This window comes from Sminthopsis crassicaudata, chromosome 2 (assembly GCF_048593235.1).
Source record: "Sminthopsis crassicaudata isolate SCR6 chromosome 2, ASM4859323v1, whole genome shotgun sequence".
NCBI lineage: Eukaryota > Metazoa > Chordata > Mammalia > Dasyuromorphia > Dasyuridae > Sminthopsis > Sminthopsis crassicaudata.
Genome location: NC_133618.1, coordinates 502,118,702 through 502,144,421, shown reverse-complemented (window position 1 = coordinate 502,144,421; position 25,720 = coordinate 502,118,702). Strand labels below are relative to the sequence as shown.

Genomic DNA, 25,720 nt, shown 5'->3' with positions numbered 1-25,720 from the left:
TCTTTCCTCCAGATGAAGGAGGGGTAGGAGAAACCCACTATTCTCCTCCCCCCCAAAAAACCCCCAAACTACACTACCCAGAATTCCTGGGGTTGGTGAAAAGGAAATGCCTTTTTTCTTTTTTTCTTTTTCTTTTTTTTTTTTTTTAAACCTGGAGAGGTCTAGCTCCATCAGCTGCATCTCAACGAAGGGAGAAAGAGAGGGAGAGGGAGAATTATAAGGGGGCGGGGGTGGGAAGAGAGGTAGGGAACCCGGAATGCAGCAATCGGGTTGGGGCTGACTGGAGAGGCGGTCGTAGGGGGAGCTGCCTATTGGGAGAGTCCGCAGGAACAGCTGGGCTGCGGGAGGATGCCAGGGGCAGGCGGGCTCTGGGGGGGGACGAGTTTCTGCAAAGTTTGACCTGGTTGTCTTTCGGATGCCGCAGCAGAAACTGAGGCGGGCTGGGGGGCTGCCCTGAGCTAGAAGGCGGCGGCGGCGGCCACGGAGCTGACAGCAGCACGTACTGAACACAATGATTATAAAATAAACGCGGAGATTCGGGGGGTGGGGGAAAACCAAGCCAGACCAACCTCCCCGCCGCCCCGCCGCGCCCGCCCGGGAAGCGCCCCGCAGGCTGAGGGCAGGGCGCCTCGCTGCCCCCGCTTGTCTTGCACGAGGAGCCTGGCCCCGCGACCGGTGTCCGAGCCCGGCGTGGGGCGGGAGCGGGGGAGCGCCGCCGGGGCACGGGCGGGCAAATGCTATGAGCCAGGAGCAGCGCGCCCGCCCGCGGCTGGGGAAGGGGCTCCGGAAGGCGGACGTAGCCGCCGGGGTGCCACGGTCTGGAGCCGGCTAGAGGGGGCAGGTGAGTGAGGCGATTCTCGGAGCCCGTGCGCCCGAGTTCCCCGGCAGAGCCCGAGCCAGCGGGCGGGCACACAAATAGGGCAGCGAACCCGAGACCGCAAGGGGGGCGGGGGCTGGGCGCGAGCGCAGGGGAGCTAACGGGATAAAACCGAGCGTGGGGCACCCTGTGCCGGGCGTCCTCTCCCTGCGCCCGGGCGGAGGCCGGCGGAAGAGGTCCCCGGTCCGCGGACCGCGCTGCTGAAGACCAGGAGGAGGCGGAGGAAGGAGCAGCCGCCCGCCCAAGCTACATCTCCGGCTGCCAGCAAAGGAGCGCCCGGCCGGCGGGGAAGCGGCTGCAGCAGCGTCCGCCGGAGGCGCGAGCGCCCTGGCCCCCGAGGACGGCCGCCCTGGAGGGCTGAGGACCCTCGGGGCCGCGGCGGGCAGCGAGCTGGAAGGCAGAGCCCCCTCCCTTGCCTCCTCCCCAGGCCAGGTGGGTGTCAGCAAAGATGTCACGGTTGGCGATTATTCGCTGGTGTCCGAGAGCCCAAGGCTGATTTTGACTGGGTGGGGGTAGCGTTGGGGGGAGGGGAGGGGAGAGTGGAGGGGGGAGGGGGTTGGTGAACGGTGAAAGTGACCAGAGCTGCAGTTTCAGCTCAGCAGCCAGGGAACCAGCGGAGCCGCTCAACACCCCCCCGACGCCCCCAACACACATTGCCTACCTACGCTCCCTCCCCACCCCCACCCGAAAGTTCAGCCTAACTTTAAGAAAGGCCTTTAAGCCTTATCCGTCCCTTCATCTCAGCCAGGTCCTCGCACCAGCGAACAGGGGGACGAAGCGAGACACCCGAGTAGGACAGCGGCTGAGAGCCACGGGAGACCAGACGGGGAGAGTCGGATCACAGAGGGAGGAGGAGTGCTGCCTGAGTCCACCAGCCCTGGGGGGAAGAGAGCGAGTTGCAAAGCGATCAACAACGTGGTGCAATGTAGGAAACTGTTAGATCCCCGCTCCGAAGATCGGAAATAGCTTCTTCTTCTTCTTCTTCTTCTTTTTTTTTTTTTTTTTCTCGTGAGGTGGTGCTTTCTCTCACCCCCCACCCCCCGCCCCTCCCTCTTCTGCTTAAAGCACCACCAAAGAGTGAAAGCCACTTGGGAACTAGTGCTGCTCTTCCTTCGGAGTTTATTTCTTGGGATATTTCTTGCAGGCTTGGGAACAGCCCTAAGCCCATCTTCGGGCTTCTGGAAGCCTCAAATCATCGCTAAACTGGAGGTGTCTTGTTTTTCCTTTCCTGATTTAAGAGAAACTGCTATTTAATTTATTACTGTCACTGTGTGTGTGTGAGAGAGAGAGAGAGAAAGAGCGTGTGTAAAGAGAGAAAGGGCAGGAAGTGGATTTTCTGCAGAAAGGGCGGCAGGAGCGTGGACCGTACATAGCCTTCCTTATTTATGTGTCTCTCAGCATTCTCCTTCGTCCAAAGAATCACGGAAAAGTATCCCACCTGTGTTTCCTGGTGAGCGAAGCACGAGGAAGGACTGGGGATATCAAAGCATCATGATTATTTTTTGAACTTCAAACTTAAAAAAAAAAACCCAAAGAATATCTGAGATTTTGCCCCCTGTTCAAAGAAGAAGAGAGACCCCACTGCTCCTGAAATGTAGCAAAATCCTTATTTATAAACGGGCTAAAGACACTGATATGAAAAGGCCCCTCTACTCGATTTTTCTATCCTATGGATATCAGTCTTGAGATTTCGAAATAGGAAGATCTGTATTGGATCTAGCAGCAACTATCATTTCAATGCCTAGTCTTCCCTGGGACTGTTGGCATTTCCTAAAAATTAAACTGGTACTGTATGCCATGGGCTGTATTCAGAGCATCAGCAGCAAATCCAAAATTTTCCGAGAAAGTATTTCGGTAATTGATGTGAAAGCTTCTATTGACCCTATCCCCACCAGCATCGATGAGTCGTCCAGTGTGGTTCTCCGCTACCGGACCCCGCACTTCCGAGCCTCGGCCCAGGTGGTCGTTCCGCCCATTCCCAAGAAAGAGACCTGGATCGTGGGCTGGATTCAAGCGTGCAGCCACATGGAGTTTTACAACCACTATGGGGAGCAGGGCATGTGAGTACTTTAGAAACGCCTAAGTTCTCGGGGCTTCGGGGTGGGCGCCCTAGAGGCGAGGGTGGGGGAGGGGGGACGGTTTGAAAGGAACAATTGGGGGATCGGGCTTTTGGCCTGCGAGGTGACCTATCTGTCTTGTGACTGAGGTAGTAGCCCAGGGAGAAGAGAAACTGGGTTTCATCTCCTTATGTAAGTGGCAGAGAGTATCCAATATGTCACAGAAGGCTGTCATCCCATCAGGGGAGCCTGGTGACCTTAAAGACATTAAAACCCACATGAAAATTGCCAGAACCTCAAGAATGGCTTGACCTATGAATTCCAGATTTTTAATCCTTTTGGGGCTTGAGCTCCACCTCCCCTTTAGGGAGTTCCTGTTGTCCCATAGGTCCTTTTCCCGTCTCCCTTAGCAAGATGCTGAGAAAGCAAAGGAACATTCTGATCTGGACTACTTGGGTGCTGCAAAGGAGCTGCCTTACTGCAGAGGTGTTAGTGCTGACCAGGGGTAACTCGGGTTGGGCATTAGGGGGTCCCAGCTCTGCAAGATGGGAGGGAGGAGCCCATTCTCTGTAGCTGAAAAAGAAGTGAATGTGGTCATTTGGTGGGGATTAATGGATGTACCACAGCCCTTTTCAAATATTTATCTGCTTAGCCCGATACATCTAGACTTTCTATTGTGTTTAAATCCCCATTCGTGTCTAGGGAAATACAGTCCATTCAAGATGTCCAATCCCTGATAAGTAGTCTTGGTTTACTTAGCCCTTGCTTTTTTTTTTTTTTTTTTTTTTTTTTTTAACAAGTGGTGTTTAGGAACTCAATTTCTATAGCATTTAGAGCTTTCCTCCCTGGAGGAAGAAGGCCACTTTAACCTGAGAACACACTCTCATTGCCAGCAAGGCTCAAGTTGATTCAGAGTTTAGAACACCAGCTGGTTCTAAGGAGCACCACAGCTCTTCCTGGTGCCCACTCTGATTTCAGAAATTTTGTCCTGCCAGAATTTCTTCTGCTAGGGACACAGGGAAAGATTAGTCTGGGGGCTCAGGACTAAGCCTTCCTTTCTGGGTATACTGGAAGAACCAAGCAATGGGGATCCTGGAGCTAAGTGAAGCAGTCTTCCTTCTGGACTTTGTGTCCCGAAGAGAAAGTTTTTGGGTGACCCCTGGGGGAGACCCAAATCACAATGACAGAAGGAAGGGAGAAAGTGTAGTAGAGTGCAAAGAATGCTGGACTTAGAATTGAGAGACTCCTGAATCTGAATCCATGGAACCTTTAATATCTGCTTACTGTGTAGTCATGGGCGAGTCACTCAAACTCTCCCGTTCTCATTTCCCTCATTTGCAGAATGAGGATAACAATGTACCTACCTCACAAAGTTTTTTGAAGGTCAAATCACATAATTTTAAGTAAAATGCTTTGTCAATTTTAAAGGGCTATTACAAATGCCAGTTGTTTTTGTTACTATTGTAAGGAGAGGGGTTCAAGCCTGAGTGACAAGTCCAGGGGAATTGAATGTGATAGAAACACAGGATCTGAAAGCTAGAAGGAATCTTCGAGGTCATGTGATTGGTCGAAACTCACAACTATGTGAGCACCTCTATCCAGTAGCCTAAAATAACCACCTCCAAGTGTGGCAGCCTTTTGAGAGAGCCAGCCAGTTCCCAAAGGAAAAGAGGTATGATAGTAGAAGGGTGCTGAAGGGATTGGCTTGACAGATACAAATTCCAAGTTAGCCACGTCCCAGAGGGGACTTTTGCTTCCCTTGTTACCTCATTCCTATTGCAGAACCCCTTTCTTATTGTGCAGAGATGGAAATCTGAAAAGAAAATGGGATTTCCCCCTATTTTTAATATAGAATAGAAAAGCTGGAAAGAAAGGTTAATTAGGGAAGAAAGACTGGGCAAAATAAATCCTTTGCCATTTTCATTTAATGATCTTGAAGTTAAAAGAGAGCAGGAATTGATTGTGGTAAGACAAAGTGAAGAGCTTATAATTCTTACCTTAAGTAAAGAAGGATTTGTTGAGACTTAAATGCAGTTTTCTAATCAAGCACGAAACCTCTCAACTCTCAAAAACAATGATTAATTCATTTCAGGTTCTGTGTTAACCTTCTCACCTCCCCAGCCCGGCCCACCCCCATTCTGAGAAGGAAAGAATACATTCTATAGAATTCAGTCTTTGTGGAATTTTCCTATGAAAACTTAAACCCAGAGGGATGTATTGTATTTTTTGAGGCCTCCCAGGCAATTGTCTATAAAGGAAGGTTCTCCAAGCGGTTTAAGACCAAATTATCCTTTTATTCCATTGCGATACCAGAAAGGGCCTCGGAATTCTGAAGAATACTGAATCTGTTGGGGAAATGTTGAGAAGATGTGTAGAGCAGTTTGATTTTCAGTAAGAGTATGACACTACAAATTAGTCTGTTTTAACGGGAAAGTTTCTAGACCAATCGGGAGATTGGTGTTCTCATTCTAGCTGCTGCTAAGGGGCTAACCTAAGGATACCTTGGGCTAGTTGGTCAATCTTCATTTCTGGGCCTCAATTTTCTCACCTCTAAAGACGAAAAGTTGGACGAAATGATTGCTAAATTCTTATTAGAGTTAAAATGGGATGATTCTGAATGAAATCAAAATGTAGCTTGAGGTTGGATGCAGAACTCGTGAGTCAAAAGCTATGAATGAAAATCTTGTGAGCTGGGGCAGACACGTTAGCCCCTAGGTACACTTTCTAGGCTTATTATTGTTATTGTCAGAAAGGACGAGCCATTGAGGGTGGGTGTGTTCCTTACTGTTGTGAAAGCCCTTTGAAAGCCTAGTTCAAACGACAATATTATGAACGTGGAAATTACGGCTACTCCCTGAACTTCCTGCCTGATAGGGCAGACTCACTCTTCCACACAGAGCTCATTGCAGTGAGTTTTAAATTTTTAGTGGTCCTTTCTTTCCTTTTCTCCTCATCTTTCCCAGTCATTTCCCTTCTTTGCCAGTCCCCTCTCCTTACACTGACTTTCAAAGCTGACCCTAGTACAAAACCAGTGTGCCTGTCATAGTGCTAGATGTCTGTCATTTGGTTTTCTTGGGTCTGGGTTTCCCTCTTCTTTGACTGGGGATAAGGGGCACGCATGTGGATAGGAGAACAGAGAAGATTCCCAGACCCTTTGGAAGGCATACAATTCTGTTAAGTGATTGATTAATCAAATCTGGCCTCAGATACTTATCAGTTGTGTGCTGCCTCAGTCTTCTCTTCTCTCAAATGAGCTGGAGAAGGAAATGGCAAATTACTTCAATATCTTTGCCAAGAAAACCTCAAATGCAGTCATGAAGAGCTAGACACTACCGAAAAAAAAAATAACTGAAAAGTGAATAGCTTACATTTGTATATGTATATATGTATATGCTAAGATATGTTCAGGTCTGTTCCAGGTGAGTTACCTCCCCTTATGTGGAGATAGCAAGTGAGATAATGTTTTTAAAATGTTTTGCAAATGTGCATGTATTAGAATAACTGACATATTTATGTATGCATGTATATATATGTATATATATATTTCTATTGCCAAGGTATCTGCATATTGTACACATTTCTATACTTGTTTATATCTGTAAAATACATACATTATGATTGCAACACACATTTGCATATGCATGAAGTTGTGTATGTACACATTTGTAGAAATAATTATAAGATTAATATATTGCTTGCTATGTGCCAAGTCCTGTGCTAAGCACTTTACAACTATTAGCTCATTTGATCCTTGAAACAACTCTGGAGCAATTATCCCCACTTTACAGATGAAAAAAATTTGAGGTAACTAGAGATTAAGTGACTTGCCCATTGTTACACAGCTAGTAAATGTCTAAGGCTGGATTTGTGGATGTATTTACATACATAAACACATAGTCTTACATGCATATGAGTGTCTATGAATATGCATATACATGCAAATATACACTATTAATCTATGTATATCTATATAAAATGCAGTGTTATCCCACCGCACACACTTTTACAAAGCACTTTATATGTGTTACTTCATTTGATATCTTCATGTAAAGAGGAGGTAGCTCATTTGGAGCAGATCTGGACACTTCCTAGCATTTATGACTGGCAGAGACCTTTATAAACTGTCCAAATCCTTGATGTGGAGAAGTAAACTGAGACCCACAGAGATTGTGACTTATGGTATCTCCCTAGCAGCAGAGCAAATTTTGGAAGTCAAATCTTCTTGATTCTAAGTTCTGTGTTTTCCAACGAGTCAGAATGTGCAACTAGATTTCGATGGGAAATCTAGTCGATATGAACCAGTTTAGCAGGAGTTATATAAAAAGGCAAATAAACAGGACATCTTGGGAAAATTAAACTGCATTCAGTGAACTGTAGTGATCAGGTTTTTTTTTTAATATTTGGGATAGGATATTTGACTTTTGTACATGTACTTTATTAAAAATAAGTCCACTGACAACTGCTATTCACAGTACCTAAATAAAGTATTTGTCGTTCAGTCTCTCGGACTCACCAAGGATCCCATTTGGAGAGTTTCTTGGCAAAAACACTAGAGTGATTTGCTATTTCCTCTCCTGCTCATTTTACAGATGAGAGAAATTGAGGCAAACAGGAATAAGTGACACATTTAAGTTAAGAAAGTTCACACTGAGAGTCTGAGGCTGAATTTGAACTCAGGCAGAGATGAGTCTTCCTGGCTTTATAGAGTCCTGGCACTTTTTCCAGCGCACCACCTAGCTGCTCTGACTCAATGTAAGCAAATTTAACAGAAAGAAGAAATACACTGGGAATCAATAGAAGCCTGGATTCTAGCTGATTCCCAGGCTCTGTCTTTTTACAGTTTGTGACCTTGGGCCACTGTCCCCGTGAGAGAGTTGGACTAATGAGCTCTGGTCCCCTATCTGGTGTTACGTTCTGTATTACCATCTGCTTCTGACATTCTACGGCCCAAGCCCCTTTCCAGTTCTGACCTGGGGTGTTCTAAGGTCCCTTCCAGATCTGATCTGGGACATTCTAAAGTTTCTTCCACATCTGACAGTCTGTGTTCTAGAACTCTGCAGTAAGCGCAATGGTAACAACTGATAACATTAAATTTGTGGATAAGGAGATCTGTGAAATGGAGAGTAAATCTCTTGATGCCAGATTAAATGGATTCAATACAATTTTGGGTCCAGCCCACATTACTTTAAAAGCTTGAAGCCCCCATCAACTGTTCATTTTCAAGACACCTGCCTCCACAACCCCCTCCTCCGCAATTCTTCACCCGCCACCTGTCATCTCCACAGAGAAGCCTTTTAAACGATAAGTCACAAGCTCTTGCCTGTGTGGGAGACACAGCGACATTGGCTGCTGCTAGCCCCTTTCCCCTACACCTTGGCTTGAGGTCACAGGCCTAGTTGCAAAGATTAGGGGGAAGGAGGATGTTTGGGGTGCAAGTTCCAAGAGTTTTTAGTGTCATCAAGCCAAGAAGTATAATCTTGAGAAAATCTCTTAATTCAATTTCTGTCCCCACTTCTTCCTCTGAAAATTCTCTTTAAGGATCCTTCTGGCTCAACATCCCATGCTATAAAAGGTTGTATTTGTGGGGGGTTCTGAGGAGTGAAAGGGGAACTTCTGGCCAAGGGGAGATCAGGCTGGAGAGGGACACCCTGGGACTTGTCCTCTCCTGTGGCTAGGAAGCCGGATGAGGCCTGGCAATCTCCAGCTGTTCACCAGAATGGCCAAGGGGAGGGAAGTTCCACATTGAATGTGCGATCTCTTCCTGCAGCGTGTGCCTGTGCAGAGAACAATTCAGACTTCCTCTCTAACGGAGGAAGGCAGGCCCCACAAATGCAAGGCCGCAGCTGCCGTAGGATGTGTCAAGGAGGGAGCCCTAGTTTCAAAGCTCCTGGGTTTTGAGGAAGTGCTAAGCGAATGCCCCCGGAGGAATCCCAGTAGGCCTGCCCCTGGGCAGGATGTTAACAACCCATATCTTTTACTTCCAGCTGTGGAAGTTGTTGTAAACTTGCCTTGCCTTATAACTGGTTCTCACCCAGGAAGGATATCAGCCCCGGGCCATATGTTTCAGACCCCAAAGGTTCCGGAGTATGGGATGTGGCAGGGTAGATAAGGACAAAGAAGGAAAGAGAAGGCTTTGGACAGAATAACTCAAGCTCTGGATTTCTCTTTGAGGCATTTCTTCCCCCCCCCCCATGCTTTTTCAGGTGAAAACAGGAAAAGGTAAAAGGAAAAGGAATTTCTAGACAGGGCCAGAATACCCAGGAAAGGACTTGGGTGTTAGTTTTTGGGGTAACTCATATTTTTTTATCTTTAGGGTTAGTTGGATGAGCAATTATAGAACTTTAGAATTTTGAGAGTATTTAGTTTAGTCTCCTCATTTTACAGATGTGGAAAATGAGGTCCTGAGAAGTAAAGTGACTGGTCACAATCATCCAGCTAGTTAGTGACAGAGCTGGGACCAGAAGGAGCCTGTGCAGGAAATGCTGCTCTCGTGGCAGACTGCCTGGTCCGATTTAGGGAAGTTGTCCAATCCTGTCTGGAAGGGAATTTGAGCTGTGGAAGAAACTTGAAAATAAACTCTTTATTGTCCTTGGGTTCCTTCTCCTAAAGTACAGAGTAGAACCTTCAGTTGGGAGAAGCTACTAATTGTCAAGTGGAGTCAAGGTCCAGACCTTTTCTGGGGTTTATCTCCCAGTTCAGATCCCAAAAGATAGGATAAAGAAGAAGATAAGAGTTTGAGATAACTCACATTTGGTGCTTGTCTTTGTAAAGTCTGCCCAAGAATGAGATAGGATCATAGATTCTGGAGTCAGCAGGGCTCTTTGAGGTCATCTCATCATTGTATAATTGAGGAGTCAAGAGTTTTAAATGATTTGCTCAGAGTTATGTAGCAGTAGAATAGCAGTGCCAAGGTCTGAACTGGAGTCCTACCACGTCCATATCCAGTGCCTTTCTTTCTCATTGTGGGTAGACTCAAATTCTGTCGATCAGAAAGGACTTTAGCTCTTTCTTGGGATTTTAGGGTCATAATACTGAGCTGAAAGATACTATAGAGAGTCCAAATCAAGTCTGAAAAGAAGTTTCCAAGTTTTCCTTCTCAGTACAATGGCCACTCACTAAGGATATGTATGATATAGCTTTGGGATTCTTTTGGCCTTAAAATTGCTGGTTACATAGCCTAACTTGGAAATCCCTTTTAGTGCCAAAGATCTCCGGTTCTCTTAATTCCTCAGGTCTACAGACACAACCTTCAGAAAGGGCTAGTTCCCTAATACTGGTCAGCTTACTCTCTCTAGCAGAGAGTCTTTCAGATTCCTAGCTAGTCTTTGGGGAGCAGGGGTAGCGGTGGTGGTAAATCATCATGGTTTTGTACCACTGTCTAGCCCACATCGTTGAGGACTGGTCTTTGAGAATCAGGAAAACCTGGGTTCAAACTCTGCCTCAGACACAAATAAGCTATGTGACTCTGGATTAATCACTTAACCTCTTTCAACTTTAGTTTCTTTCTTTGTAAAATCAGGAGGCTGGACTAGATGATCTCTAGGGTCCTTTCTAGACTTAAATCTGTGATCCCATGATCTCTTAACTCATAGGAAAACAGACCGTTGATTACCTCATTATCTGCAACTCTCCAGAGTCATATGGTCTGGAGGCTTTTCTAGGATTGTAGCTAAACACATCCCGGGGATGGATTGTTTGGGCTGGAACTGCTGCCACTGGGGTCTAGAATAAGAAATGGAAACTCAATTGGCAATACCCAATTAGGGGCATATATGTCCAAACATCTTTCTAAAGTGCCTTTTCCTCAAGGTGTGTTACAAGATGTCTGTGAGTCTAATTACTCTTCAGGGAGCTTTTCTGGTTCCACTAAGGGCTTTGGATATGTTGAACTATATGAAGGAAGATTGAATCTGATGCCCTCTAAAGATTCCTCTTCCAACTCTAGAAGTTATGTTGATAAGATGGAGAAAGATCTCAAATGGAATTTGAGAGCCTGAGGCTTCACTGTGATCTTTGGTAACTATAGTAATCTATGGATCATAGTGTGACGACAAACAACTTGAGCCCTTTCGTTTCTTCATGAACTGTTTAAATCTGAAATGTGGGTTTCTTCCACTAGCATTTGCCCCAGGTCTCCAGACTCCAAGAACTGGGGGGAGGGGGGTTTGGAGAGGTTGGAGAAGCATCTTTTTTTTAGGCAGCTTCTATTTTGAGATCCAGTGAATGAAGTTCATCTAGACTTGGCTCCCACCCTCAGTAGAGGATAAAAGGGGATTGTAAGGGAAATTAATGTTCTTTTTCGACTTGACTGGGTTGTAGTGGATGAAAAGACTAAAAAGGATTGGCTTTTCAGGATGGAAAGATGAAGGGCATGGGAGAAAGAGAGAGGATCAAAGTCTATCCAATGGGGAAGGACTAAAGCCATGGATGTGGGGTTCACCAATTTGCAGAATCACAGACCAAGGAGGGGGTGACCCTTGAAGCTTGAAAAGAGGTAGTTTAAGGACAGGCAAAAGCCATCCTGCTCTAGCCAAGAGGTAGGAATTTTGGGAACCTCTGACCCTCAAAAGGGTGATAGAGGCTACAAATATGAAAAGATTACAAAGGTCTTTAAATAAATGCAGGAAAGAGCCCTTAAGAGAGCCCATCTTACAGTGGAGGGAAATGAAGAAAATTAAATGACTCGTCCAAAGTCGTTATAGGTTGTGGACAGCAGAATTGGAATTTGGCTTCTGGTACCAAATCTGAGGCCCTTCTCACTGCCTCCTGCTACTCTGACCTCTAACTTCTAACCTCAGAGACTGACGTCACAGGAGGACACCATGCCCTCCTTCAAACAATCCCTTGGGGCTCCCAAGTCAGAGAATTCTCGGTGAGATGGTATATGGGGCTGATCCACAATGACATTTCTGATGTTCTTAAAATATGACTCACTCTAGGAGAGTGGGCAAGGAGGGCCATTTCCCAGGTCATTCTGACAGTTGAATCCTAAATAATATTTTACAAGAGACAACACTGCTTGGCTGGCAGCTGCAGCTCCTCTTTCTTGGGCTTTTACTGAGTACTGGACTCCTACAACTGAATTCTCCCTATTTCCAAATTGAGAGGAAAGAAAACTCCCAAAGATCCACGTAAATTTAAGGGATCTACTAAAGTTTTGTATCAGTTTCTTGGCCTAGCACCTTAGAAATAAGCTCCTCCTAAGCTTTTTTGAAGTCAATCTGAAGTCAAAACCAGGGGGGAGAAAGTTATTTTTAAACTTTTCCCTCTATTTATTCTCTTGTTCCTTTAAAATAGGGATACGTAATCTTTTTTGAATCATGGACCTTTTGTCTGATGGAATCTATGGGTCCCTTCTCGGAATATTGTTTTTAAATGAATACAATAAGATGTACAAAATTACAAAAAATCGATTATACAGAAATACAGTTATTAAAATGTTTTATAAAAGAGGTTTAAGAGACCCCAAGTTAGAATCCTTTCATTTAAAACATAGGTAAAAGGCACAGGAGGTGCTAATGATATTGTCCAAGGTGGTTATTGCTGTTTTAAAAAAAAACCCCAACACCCAAAGAGGTATTTTCTACAGGCTCTTTAAAATGCAAAATGACTTACTTGAAACATGTAGCAGAGCCCTGAGAGGAAGGGGAGTTGAATTACCTGGCCAACTGCTATAATTTCACCTGCTCCTCTTGCTGCCGGGGACTGGCTGGGTCAGGTGGTAACTGTGCTGTGCTCAGACAAGAGTCTCCAGATGTTAGGGTGGGGGTTTTACCAAAATGAGGTCAGGTTGGCCAGCTGCTTTCAGGGGAGCTTCAGTGGCTTAAAATCTAGCCCAGCAAGGTCACTAATGAGATAGGCTTCTAGGAAGGCCCTTGAGCCATCAGGGAGCATTTTAATAAAAAACAAACGGCTGGGCAAAATGACTGCCCTGATTTTTCATGTTACTCTGGTTCCCGTTTACTAACACTGAATTATGCTGGAATGACAAAAACCGGAAGAGGGAACGTGTTTGAAGCTATGCTGATTCATACAAGAGGTTTGCAGGGAATTCTCCAGGATGCTTCTTGTCCTGGACTTGAGCATTAGAGATCTGAATTATGTCAGGAGAAGGTGTAATGTGGTGGAAAGTGAATTCTACTGGGAATCAGATGACCTGGTCCTGGTTCTGAATCTGCTCCCTTCCTCTCCCCCCCAATAGTTTGATTTGGGTAAACTGCTTCTCCTATTGGAGGTCTTGGTTTTCTCATCTGTAAAAACAGATGCTCTTGAGAATTTCCCTCCAGGGGTGTGCTGTAATTAGCTCTTACAGGCCCAAGAACTAATTGTCAGATTTTCGGTAGAAGCATTGACACCTAGGCAAATGCTACAAATTAGGGTTTGAGTTATTGTTTTGTTGATTGTCTGGACTTAGAAAGTGATGGAGGGGCAGCTTTAGAAAGTGCAGTGGGTGGAGCACTAGCTCTGAAATCACTAATACCTGAGTTCAAATCCAGCCTCAGGCACTTCACTTAGCCCCAACTGCCTCTCCATTCCCCTCCTAAAAAAGAAAGTAATGGAGAAGAATATATATATAATGCAAGATTAAATTTAAATGTTTGTCAGACTCCTTTCCCTTCCCCCTCAAGGAGAGCTGATTGTTAAACATTTACCAGCACATCCCCGATCGTGGCTCTTAGTTATTTCTTCCATGGACCCTGTTGTAAAAGATGCTCTGTGCTGGAATCTTAGTGTATGTATGTACCAGTCATGCTGATGGCAGCCCAGGAGACCCCAGACCTGGCCACGTCAGCCTGCTCAGCTCTTCCAGGGGACCTGGCTCCTCTCGGCTGCGTCCTGAAGGGCTCCCCGGCTGCTCGGTGCAGTCACAAGCTTAACTCGTGCTGAGACAGGAGAAACTTCTCTTTTCAGAGGGGGAAGTGGGCTACTCACACTGCGAACCATAAGTCAAAGCGATGGCATGTGGGGAGGCCATTGTGTAAGCAGGACAGAAGGTCCTGGGACCAGTGGTGCTTATAACCAGGCCTTGAGGGAGGAGGGAAAACAAGAGCATTCCATCCCTATGGATGAAAATATAAATGACGACCAGGTACCAAGTACTTGCTCTGGGCCAACCGTGCTGGGGGGGAGGGGGTCCACACAGAGAAAGAGAGGCAGTTCCTGCCCTCGAGCAGCTGACTTTCTAGCAGGGAGGCCCACTGTACCTAGGGGCACTACGGCTTCCAGGCTTACCAAGACACAATGATGAGTGGAGGCGACTGGTAAACGCTTCTTTCAGAAACAGTGCTCCTATTGATTCGACATGGTTCCCTCTTTTGAAGGACATTAACTTAATGCCAGTGCAGCTAGTTAGAGCAATGGACAGAAGGCTCGGGCCTGATGTCGGGAAGACTGGCCTTCCTGAGTTCAGATACAGCCGCAGACCGTGCAGGGAGCGCAGGGCAGGTCACTTTGCCCTGTCTGTTTGCCTCAGTTTTCTGTGACATGGCCCGGAGTGGGAAATGATGGTAGCCATTCCATTGTCTTTGCCAATTAAACCCCAAATGGGGTCGAGGAGGCTCAGACACAACTGAAATGACTGAACAATAACAACAAACTTAATCCCGACACTTTCCAAGTAGGAGAAAATCCTTTTGGGGCATTGGGATTGTGAGCTCCTTGAGGAGCTTTGTCCTTTGCCTGCTCAGCATTCAGCACAGTACCTGTCACACAGCAGCATTTAACAAGTTTTATTAGCTATTAACTCGATGTTGCCCCCTCCCCATTCACCTACAACATAGATTTAAAGCTGGAAAGGGGACCTTACCAAACTGAGTCCAAGGGCACCATTTTAAAGATGAACCAACTGAGGGGGGACTGTCACTCCCTGAGATCCTGCAGAGCCCAGAGCCCAGTGGCAGGACCAGGGCTCAGATCTCAGCTTTCAAATCCTGCCCTACGCCATGAGAACTTTCTTGGTGGGGGAACCAAAAGCAGAGAGAGAAAGGGGGGCAGCCATTCTACTTCAAGGCCAGGTTGTAGCCCGGCCTCTGGCTGCAAGCTTATTTTCAAATTGTGGAGAGATTCTTCTCGTCCCAGCCCAGAAATTACTCATCTGTCTGGGGGCGGGGGGCAAACTAGACAGTGGCTGAGACCCCAGTAGCCCCCGAAGCTTCTTGGATCTGACCTTGCGCCAATGACGACCATTAGCCTGATCTCGGGGCTGAGCCTGAGGAGAGAGGGGGAATCTGGGAGCCTAAGTCTCAATGGGGAGAGTATTAGTTCTCATGCATAGGGACAGAGTGGGTGAAATCCTAAGAAGGGTGAATTAAATGAAAGTCCTTGTTTCCAGGTCCAGCTGGGAGCTCCCAGACCTTCAAACAGGGAAGATCCAGGCCATCAGTGACTCAGATGGGGTGAACTACCCTTGGTACGGCAACACCACAGAGACCTGCACCATTGTGGGCCCCACCAAAAGAGACTCTAAGTTTATCATCAGCATGAACGACAACTTCTACCCCAGTGTCACGTGGGCGGTGCCGGTCAGCGAGAGCAACGTGGCCAAACTGACCAGCATCTACCGAGATCAGAGCTTCACCACCTGGCTGGTGGCCACCAACACAGCCACCAACGACATGGTCATTCTCCAGACGCTCCACTGGAGGATGCAACTCAACATCGAGGTGAATCCCAACAGGCCCTTGGGACAACGTGCCAAGCTTCGGGAGCCGACTGCCCAAGAGCAGCCCCAGATCCTGAGTAAGAATGAGCCAATACCACCCAGTGCCCTTGTCAAACCGAATGCCAATGATGCTCAAGTCCTCATGTGGAGGCCGAGGGATGGGCAGCCTCTCGTGGTGATACCTCCCAAACACCGGTAACGAGCAGGGGTCCTGGCACCGAATGGGAGGAGAACACGCTCTGATCTGCTAGTTTAAGACAAACAAATAATAATAATAATGATCAAAACAAAGTCAAAATGCACTTTTTAGTCATTCAACAAAAATGCAACCATTCTACCTTCTCCAGTGGGACGGATTTCACTGTGCTAAAGTTCCAGGGAAGACCTCACCTGGGGTTTCCTCATCACCTGCTCTCTGAGGAGCAGGAGAAGGGTGGTGGGGAGAGGAGGAACAAAGTAAAAATACACAATCCCTTTTCATTTATTTCCACTTTCAGCCTTTGGTTTTTCCCCTCTCTCTTTTCCCTTCTCTGGTTATGATCTGAGTTTCAGTTACTCGCTCGAAACAGACTTGATGAAACAAACAAAAAAAAAAAACTTTTGAGTTTTTCTTTTTTCCCTCTTTTCTCTGCAAGATTCATGGGGAGGATGTGGGAGGGGAGAGTCCCCTCATCAAGGAAACCCAAGATCTTGGAGCAATCCAACTGACCCTCATTTTACTGATGACCCCCTTTTTTTTTTCAATTGATAAAGATTTGCAACCTCCTCCCCCTACCCTGATCATGCGGCCTTATATAGATTTTGCTTTGCCAAAATTTTGCCTTAAGCTGTGCTGGGGGTGGGTTGGGGGGAGGGACGGACAGACAGACAAGCAGAATCTCTTTCTGCTGCATTTAATGAGTTGAGATGGAAGGAACACCACCTTCCATCTGTGGAGGAAGGAAAAGGGGAGATGACTTAAATCTCTCTCTTCTTGGGATCCAAAGAGGAGGCAAAGACCAGACTAAGACAACCGCTTTTTATGCCCTTCCTCATTTTGGCTGATATGGACCCACTTTACCCTGCCTTTTAAAAGGTCCTTCTGGTCCTCTCCTTCCCCCTCTCCCTGTTCCAAGCAAACTCCCCTCCTATCTTGGGCCCATGCAGAGGCTCTGGTCCGGCTGAATGACAAGCTGGCCCTCGGCTGGGCCCCTCTCTGCTTTCTGTTCTCTTCTCTACAGCGTCAGCTCAGGGGAGCTAAAAGGGCTGGGAAGAAGGAGTCAAGAGACGTGGAGGGAGCCAGACTTACAGACCCAACTTGGGCTCCAGTAGAGCATCCACTCCTCTCAGGCAGTCGGCTGATATCGTGCAGACCCTTAGGGGTGGTCTCTGCTGGTCCGTACCACTTCTAAGGTTTCAGAACACCAGCTACCACCGCCAATAATACACAACTGTATTTATTTGTGAAAGGTTAAAAAGGAAAAAAAATCCCTCCATGCAGTTGAAAACTGTAGAGAATGAGCAACAGCAGCATACTTGTCCCCTCCTCCCCTCTACCCCCCAGTGTTCTCTGGAAATGCATTGTATGGGGCTACATGCCTGTTCTGAGGATAAAATCCTCTTTGGGCTCTCATAAAAAGCTCTCTAGGCAGGGACTTTTATAATCATCAAATGTCATTAACTCAGATGCGGTTTGTGCAGGAGGGAGAAGGAAGATGGCTACAAATTTACTTTGGATCTTTTCCTTGTTGGGAAGGTTAGGGGAAACATTATCAAAGATCCTGTATTTCCCCAACTCTAGGAAACGAACCAATGGCCAGTGCTGGAAAGTCCCGGTAGACTTACGGATGAATTTCGGCTGGCCTTGGCAGCTTATTCCGAGTTTTCGTGACCAAGGAGCACTTGGATCAGGGAACCCTGTCCCACTCTCCCCTCTCCTCTCTGGGGCTCCCTAATCATAATTTAGGAGAATGACAATTCCCATACACCTCTTCCTGAGTAAATGCCAACGCTTTGCAGCCAATGTCTTGCCTAGTTGGATAGCTGCTCACAGAAACCACAGGTTCCCTATAGTTCTAAACTAATCCCACTTTGTTGTAGCATTTTATCAAGGCTGTGTCCTTCCTGAGCACCCCCAAAATTTGTAGTTGTCCTCCCAGAGCTCCCGCAACTCCACAAATAATCATAAACCAGGGTGCAGAACATCACTAGACATTTTTGCTTGAGACATGGCTTCTGTACTAGTCTCAATTAAGATTTAAGTGGTTTATAAACAGTAATCCAAATCCCGTACTATAATATTCCATTACTTGTGTAATAATACATTTATTCAGGGATATTTAACACAAGATGGAGTCTCCACATCCAGCTCCTATATCTGGGGGGAAACAGCTATAGTAAAACAAGTTGGGCTAGAAATAGTTTACTAGCTTTTTTTCGGGCTAGTATCAAGCTTAGGTATTCCCTTTGCTACATGTTGATAATCTCCATCCCTCAGAAAACTTTTGCTCTTTTCTGCATGCTCAGAGGAACAAAAAGGATAATGACAGCTGATAGATGTTTTGCAGTTTGCAAAGCCCTCTATACGCAGCACAGTGTAGTGAAAAAGGTGCTGACTCAGAGAACATGAGTACAAATCCCACCTACATGTGTGATCACAATCTCCAGGGGCTCAGGTCATTCATCTGTAGAATGAGGTTGGACTATGAGGCCTCTGAGGTCCTGCCCAGCTCTCCATTTTCTCATTTGACTGTCACTCAGAGGAACCTTTTGAGGTTCAAGATATTAGCCCTGTCGTATAAAAAGGAAACAGGTATGGAATGGCTAAGGGACTTACCTACATGGAAAGTAACTATGTTTGTAAATAGTAAAAATGAAGACTGAATCCTTGGTCTTATAACTCACAACCCAGAGGGCTTTTGCCCTATTCTGTCTCAGCTGTTTCTCAAGCAGTGGGTTTGAGATTATGTAGACAAGCAATGGAGGAGGGGAGGGAAAAGCCTTCCCCTTGTTTCTGAGGACCTAGTGATGATGCCCCAGAGGGTGCAGAAAAGCTATAGCCATGTCAGCATGGTTGAATAAGAATGCCTGTGGAGTGAAAACTGGCTGGTGACATTTAGCCTCTCAGTGAGAAATCACCCTCATGGATCCAGGTCATTTTGTTCTAAGTAGATGAGCAGCCTCTGGCGAAAGGCCGCTCAGATTCGGGCCCTGGCCCTGGCCCTGGCCCCTACCTGCATGACTTTGGGCCAGCTACTTAACTTTCAACTTAATTCTCTCCATCCATCACAATGCTTAGCACAGTGCCTGGTACATAGTTGGTGCGTAATGTTTATTGACTGACATAAGTGTACTGGGTTAGTCGGTGGTTCTCAAAGTATGATCTGAGGGTCCCCAAGACCCTTTCAAGTCTACCGAGGTCAAAACTACTTTTGTAATAATACTAAAATGTTTTAATTTCTAGGATGGTAAATATTGATACAACATATTGAAACAAAAGCTCTTTAGGGGCATCAATATTTTAGAATATAACTGGGTCTGGAGACTGAAAAATTTGAGAATTGCTAGGCTATGTGATCTTTAAGCACGCTCCCAGCTCAGTCTGATGGCCTGCGATCTTACAGGTCACTTCCCCTCTCTGCTTGCCTCTCACAAAATGCGGGGATTGGGTGAGATGATCTCTATAACTGCTCTGCTTCCAAGGTGGGTGACCGTGCTAGAGCTGTTCTTTGGAGTCAGGGATAATGTTGGACTGCTACAGGTCATGAAGTGTCAGGGACAGGATTAGGAGGCAGGATTGGGCTCTCACAATAGTCTGAGAGACCCTTGAGGCTCATTTTTCTGGAATCCTGTCAGACTCTAGGCTCACCAAAATGGGACACGGGGAAGAGCAGACAGAGACCCCAGAAAAGACAGACCAGGTGAGGTGCTTTCAGAGGGTCCGTGTTTCTTAGAGAAATCATTTCACCCTTAGAAAGGAACAAGCAATGTGTCCCATTTCAGAAGCAGGGACTCCTTTGAGGATTTCCCCCCAAGATACCCATCGAGCAAATGCCAAAGTTTCTCAGGAAACATTCGGACCATGGTTGGATGGCAACTTTATCAGAGCCACTGCAGCATTCCTCCCACCTCCCAACTCCCTCCCCATCCCAGCTTACAGACTAAAGACCAGCCTTCTCGACCTTCTCAGCTCTCACCTTTGATGTGGACTTCTTGCTCCTCCCTGTGATAACGGGGTAATAGGATAAGACTCCTGGGGAGGCCCTGGAGTGATCTTGATCACTACAGGTTTCATTATGAAGTTATGCTTCAGTTAATTAGCCCAGGATAGTGAAGACTGAAGAATCATAGAAAGTCAGAGGTGGAAGGGACCTTAGAATACAAAAAGTTGGAGGCAGAAGGACCTTAGAACACAATGTTATAAATTTAGAACGGGTGTGTTCTTAACCTTTTGTGTGATATGGACTCCTCAGGAGAATGCTTTTAAGTTCAGAAGCTTGGACCAACTAGAAGGCACAATGGATAGAGTAGCTTCAAAGCAGGAAGACCTGAGTTCATGTGTGATCTCAGACATTTACTAGATTTCAATCCCAGTTGTCTCCAATAAATAAATGAATTCATAGGATTAAAAACCATAATTATATTGAAATAGTTATCAAAATATACTTTTTAAAATGTTCACAGACTTCAGGTTATAAATCCCTTTGGGTTGAGTCTTTAGAACATAGAACAGCATAGCAATCAACTCATCAAACCACCTCATTTTACAGATGAGAAAACTGAGACCTATGGAAGCCAAGTCTCAAATCCAGTCAGTAGCAAAACTGAATTAGGACCCCGGTCTCTAGACTTCCCTATTCAATGCCCAAAGGGAACTTCAGAGCTGACTGTTAGCTTAGCATCCTCTTACCCATCTCAGGAGCACAGACATCAAAGTGGTGGTCTTCTGAGGCTACCGACTCCTCCCCCACATACCCTCCCTGCTTGGACACTTTCCAGCAATAAAGAACCATCCTTGGTCCTACAGAGATACTGTGAAAAATATGTACTGAGACATGAGTCTTGAAGAAAATGTAAAACTGAAAAAAAACCATCTTTATTACAAAAAAAAACTAATGAAGCAAAATAAAGTGGAATTTTAAAGATGTCCTGGTGAGGGTCTGGATGTTTCTGCAGGATTACAGTAGCGGGACTGGGGCTTCAGCTTGATACAATGGCTAAGTTTAAGTGGGTTTCCTTCTTACTCTGAAGTGGGCTTTTGGAGATTATGGGTGAGAAACCATGGGTGGGTTTTCAGAGCTGATACCATACAAGGAGAGAAAAGGAGACCTGTTGTTTTATAAATAGATCAGATTCCTCCTCACACTCCCCCCCTTTCACTTACAATCCCCCTTCCCACAAGGGCCTGACCTGGGAAATCTCCATGTTTGGGGAGATGCCAGACTTGGACTATAGCATACCATTATAACCCAGATCATTGTGCAAATCATATACCCTGTATTGAACTATGCTATAGGTCATATATTCTGCAATTCTGAAGTGAACACACAATACAAGGTTACCTTATGGCATAGGTGTTCATCTTTTCTGTTTAACCAGTTTTATAAAAACAATTCCACCATATTTGTGTAGGGATCAAAGGCTGGTGGAGATAGTAAATCCTTTTAGTTCCCATCTGTGAATGGAGAGGTGAGGGAGGATAGAAATTATTTCCTCTCAGTCTCACCTCGCTTACAGGCTCAACCTCCTGAGCACATACAAACCTTCGACTTGGTTCACAGCCAGTCTTTTGCCAAGTTTTATCATTTCTAGTTTCACAAAGTCTCATATACGTCCCTTCCTTTAGGTTCCCCTAGGCGCCACCCTGGGAGAGACCCCCTCTACTTTTGCTGGGACTGTCAGTCTCGAATCTCATCCCCCTACAGTTCCTCTTCCACTCTTAAGAAACCCCCAAAGTTGTATCCATTGTGCCTTAATCCATTGTAAGGAGAGGAAATGCTTCCCCGCCACAGGAAGGAAATTCTTTTTTCAGTAAGTCTTCCCCTCACAATATACTCATCTCATTCTCTTTGAAGACAGCGGCTCCAGTTTCCTCCAGATGACAATACTCATCCTGTTGAGTAGGCCGAGGCTTCTGGGTTCCAATTTAGAAAACTGTGTCCACTCGGGGAATACATGATTTAATTACTTCCCAGGTTTGCTGCCTTTGCAACAAACAAAATGAACTCAAGTTTATGTATCATCTTTCTTTTGTGCCAGAGGAAGGTTTTAAGGCAGGAAATTGCATTGCATCATAGAGAGCCCATTTCAGGGTGCTTGTTTGGGCTCTCGAGGTACAACAACTTATAAGTTGCACAATGTGCAGCCACAGGTATATGTGGCAGCAGGAATTCAGAAAATGGTGTAGACCTAACCCAGTGGAAGTCAGTCAGTCCACAGACATTAAGTGCTTCCTCTGTGCCGGGCACTGTGCCAGATGCTGGGGGTACCAAGAAAGCCCAACGTACAGTCTGTCCCCTCGAGTTCACATTGTACTGAGGACAGCATGAGAATAACTGAATACATACGAGCTCTCGATACCCAGAGTGCACATGGAGGGGATGGTTAGGCACAAAAACCTAGCAATTGGGGAAAAATGGGCAAGCAACACACTGGGAAAAAGACTTCTGAAGATGGGATGGTATTCAAGGCTGACAGTCCCAGCAAATGATGGAGAGGGTCTATCCCAGGCTGGCACCTGTAGGAGCCTCGACAAGGGGCCAAATGGGAGACTCGGTGAAATGAGAAATGGCAAAACTTGGTAAAGACTGGCTGGGAGGGGGGCAGCAAGCTGAAGGTATACATGTGCTCAGAGAGGAGGCAAGAAAGGGGCACATCGTGTTTTCTGGGTCACAACTTTGTGAGGGAAATCTGCACTCAGAGAGGTTGCAAGTGGAGAAAATTATGTTCCATGTGGCATTCAGCACCGTGATGGAAGCACTCCAGCCTCCCAGGCTGATAGCAGGTTAAATTTAGAAGTCCCAATTTGGGGACGAGAGAGAGACACAGACACTGGGCTATGCACAGCTGTTCCAGGTTACACTTAGGAAGCTGAAAGCCTTCGGTCTCTTGCTGTCTGCCCTGGGCAGTCCTGACATTTCTCCAAGATGTCTGGGGAGAGAGTGTCAAAGCTTCATTCAGCACTTGGCTTCCAAACATAGCCCTACTTAAGTCTCAAAACTGCTTCTTTAGCAGTCATCCAATCTGGGACTATTTAATGAAGTATAAAGAGAATAAACATAACTTCACAACACTTTTATTTCAGAAACATGAAAAAAAAAAAAGGTCATCAACTTGCTATTACAGAAACTGAGCATTAGTCAGAGAATTGGGGGCTCTTAGTAATCAGTATGTTAGTTAAATAATGTCCATGAAAAATGAAAATTCACCTTAATTAGAACGGGAAAATATGAAAGGTGGAAGTTCAGAAGCCATCTAGCCCCAAAGCATGGATTCCTCCAATATCCCTTGAAAAGCAGTCCTTTGTGTATTATATTGACTCTCCCTTGCATGATCAGTCACTATAGGTGAAGACTACAAAGCCAGAAGAAAAACTCTAATATTCTCATCTGAAGAGAAGCAAGTTTCATTTAGTATTTCAGAAAGGCAGTTGTTTCTTGACATCCCCAGATGCCCTAAAATCTTCCAATAGCTTAAATACCTCTGTATTCATACACCTTTTTTTCCCCCCCTTTAGGGGACATCTGCTACCTCAGAATATGTTTCCACTGAGGTTGAGTGATGCTACAGAAACTCTATTATCTCACTTAGTTGGGGAATGGAGTCTTCTGGTAGATCAACAAAAGGGTGCCATGTCATAAGACATAGGTGAGCCATTTTAAAAAAAGTTAAATAACATCAACAATTACTGAACTGCCTTTTAATGAGGCAGTATGGTTCAGCAAAAACAAAACAAACAAACCAAAAACACCAAAGGATTTGGAATTAGGAGAGACAGGAGCAGTTAAGTAATGCAGTGGATAGAGTGCTGGGCCTAGAGTCAGGATGATCTGAATTCAAATCTGACCTCAGACACTTACTAGCTGTGTGACCTTAGGCAAGTCACTTTACCTGTTTGCCTCAGTTTCTTCTTTTTAAAATGGGGATAATATTACCTGCCTCTTAGGGCTTTTGTGAGGATGAAATGAAATAATAATCACAAACGATTTAGTACAGTGCCTGGAACATAGTAGGCACTGTATAAATTCTATTTATTATTCTGATATATTGTTATAAATTCTATTATCATTATTAGATCCAGAATTGAATCCAGGTTATATGGCTTTTTCTTTGTGTGACCTAAGTCACTTAACATCTTGGAAGTTTTCTTGCCTATAAAATCAGACTCGCTTTCTCAGCTCTTCTAGCATTACATGGTATGGTTTTTCAGGATGTCCTTTAGTGTCTTTTTTGTGGCCCCAGGCCATCATTGTGAACATTAATTATTGCCGTATCAGCAAAGCGCGGCAGTCTGACTTCACAGAATGCCAGACAACAGAGATGACTGAATAGAGGAAGATGTTTTGGGAAAATCAATTTAGTTTTTTCCACCATCCAGGATGGAAGTAGAAAATAATCCCTAAGCCACCTTATGGCTACTCAGGTCTCTCATAAACCAGGACAACTGTCGCTGGATCGGCTCTTCCCCTCCACCTCCCAAATCTCACGATTGGATTAGTTCCCTCTCTTACAGTATTCATAGAAGCGATTAAACTGTTCCATTGGGACGAGCCTGATTTAGGATCACGTCTGGCTGCCACAGTTGATGTGTTATGGTCTCTTTTTAATCAGACAGATAAAAGGTAGAATGGTTGAGTGTTTATAGCAGACTTGGTGTCCTATTCCTGGCTCAGCCACTTGTCTTGTCAAGTGAGCAGTGGTAAAGTACTTAGGCTCTGCATGCCTCAGTTTCTTAATATATTAAATAGGTGAAGTTATCTCCTTTCTCCCATGGCCCACAGTCATTCATAGCTTTGGCACGAATTCTAAAATTACTAACACTATTTAACCTCAAGAATATGATAACGGAAAATAAGATTTTAATACACCTACTGAGATTCCTCTCAGGCTAACTTGACTGTCATCAGAGGCAGGGACCATGTGTACTTTATCATTCTCAACAATGACTGATAATTACTCTCCTTGTGTAGAATATAGAGAGTTCTAAGTCCTGATCTCTACTGGGTATGCTATGTATTTGGGCAAGACAAGAGTATACACTCACTTATATATCTCACTTATCGAGCCAGTTCAACTATCTGGGACACTGCTGAGTGAAAGAGAAAGGCCTGAGCAGGGAAAGTATTTCCCAACATTTTGCATAAAAGCTCCTATAGAAGAATGCTTCCAGTGCTTACTGATTCTTATTTCAGACACAGTTCTGAAGCAAGCTCAAACAGCTGATTTTCAACTCACTTCAACTCAATTGATTTAACAAATATTTGGATTAGGTTCTGTGGATACCAACATAAAATGAGAAGTTCTTTCCCTTGAGGAGCCTGAATTCTACTTGGTGCGATTGAAAGGAGGGACACTATATACATATGCAAAATAGGAAGTGATGGAGTTGATAGGGGAAACCAAACGATGGGTTCTATAAACTATGTGAAAAAGGAGAGAGCATTTTGGTTTGGTCGGGGTGGAGAAAGGAGGGAAATCAGGGAAGATTACAAGACATGGCCTCTGACCTGGGTCTTGAGGGGCAGTAAGAATTTTGTAAGATGGAGGTGAGAAGGAAGTACATTCCAGGCACAGGGAATGAATGGCCTATGCCAGTGCAGGGAGGTGGGAGATAGATGAAAAATAGAGTGCATAACCGCCAATGACATGAAATAGGGACAGAAGCTAGACAGTTAGCAGAGTGGCCATGGAAGTGAAGGGGCCAATATGGCACAAGATCTTTAGCAATATAACTAACAGGACTTGGTAACGGTTCTAGAGAAAGAGAAGGAAGACACAAATGACTACAAGTTTATACCTTGGATGACTGGGTACACGAGAAGGTCAATGAATAAAAATAGAGAAGTTTAGAAATGGTAGAAGTTGAGGCCAGAAGGTGACATCTTCAGTTTTGAACAAGTTGGAGTTTATCCAGATTAAGTTCACCAG

General features: G+C 45.4%; 1 protein-coding gene across 8 annotated transcripts; it reads left to right on the top strand.

The window, feature by feature from the left end:
* The first annotated feature begins 344 nt into the window (after nt 1–344).
* FAM78A (family with sequence similarity 78 member A) lies at nt 345–16,079 on the top strand. 8 transcript variants are annotated; one of them, XM_074293901.1, is made up of 3 exons: nt 345–1,309; nt 1,626–2,937; nt 15,266–16,079. In XM_074293901.1, the coding sequence occupies exons 2-3, from the start codon at nt 2,615–2,617 to the stop codon at nt 15,792–15,794; spliced, it is 852 nt and encodes a 283-aa protein (XP_074150002.1). In that variant the 5' UTR covers nt 345–1,309; nt 1,626–2,614; the 3' UTR covers nt 15,795–16,079. The 8 variants fall into 8 exon arrangements, with proteins under 8 accessions (XP_074150002.1, XP_074150001.1, XP_074150000.1 ...); XM_074293900.1 differs by having other exon boundaries at nt 1,622–2,937; XM_074293902.1 differs by lacking the exon at nt 345–1,309 and adding an exon at nt 1,398–1,478 and having other exon boundaries at nt 1,753–2,937.
* The last annotated feature ends 9,641 nt before the right edge of the window (nt 16,080–25,720 follow it).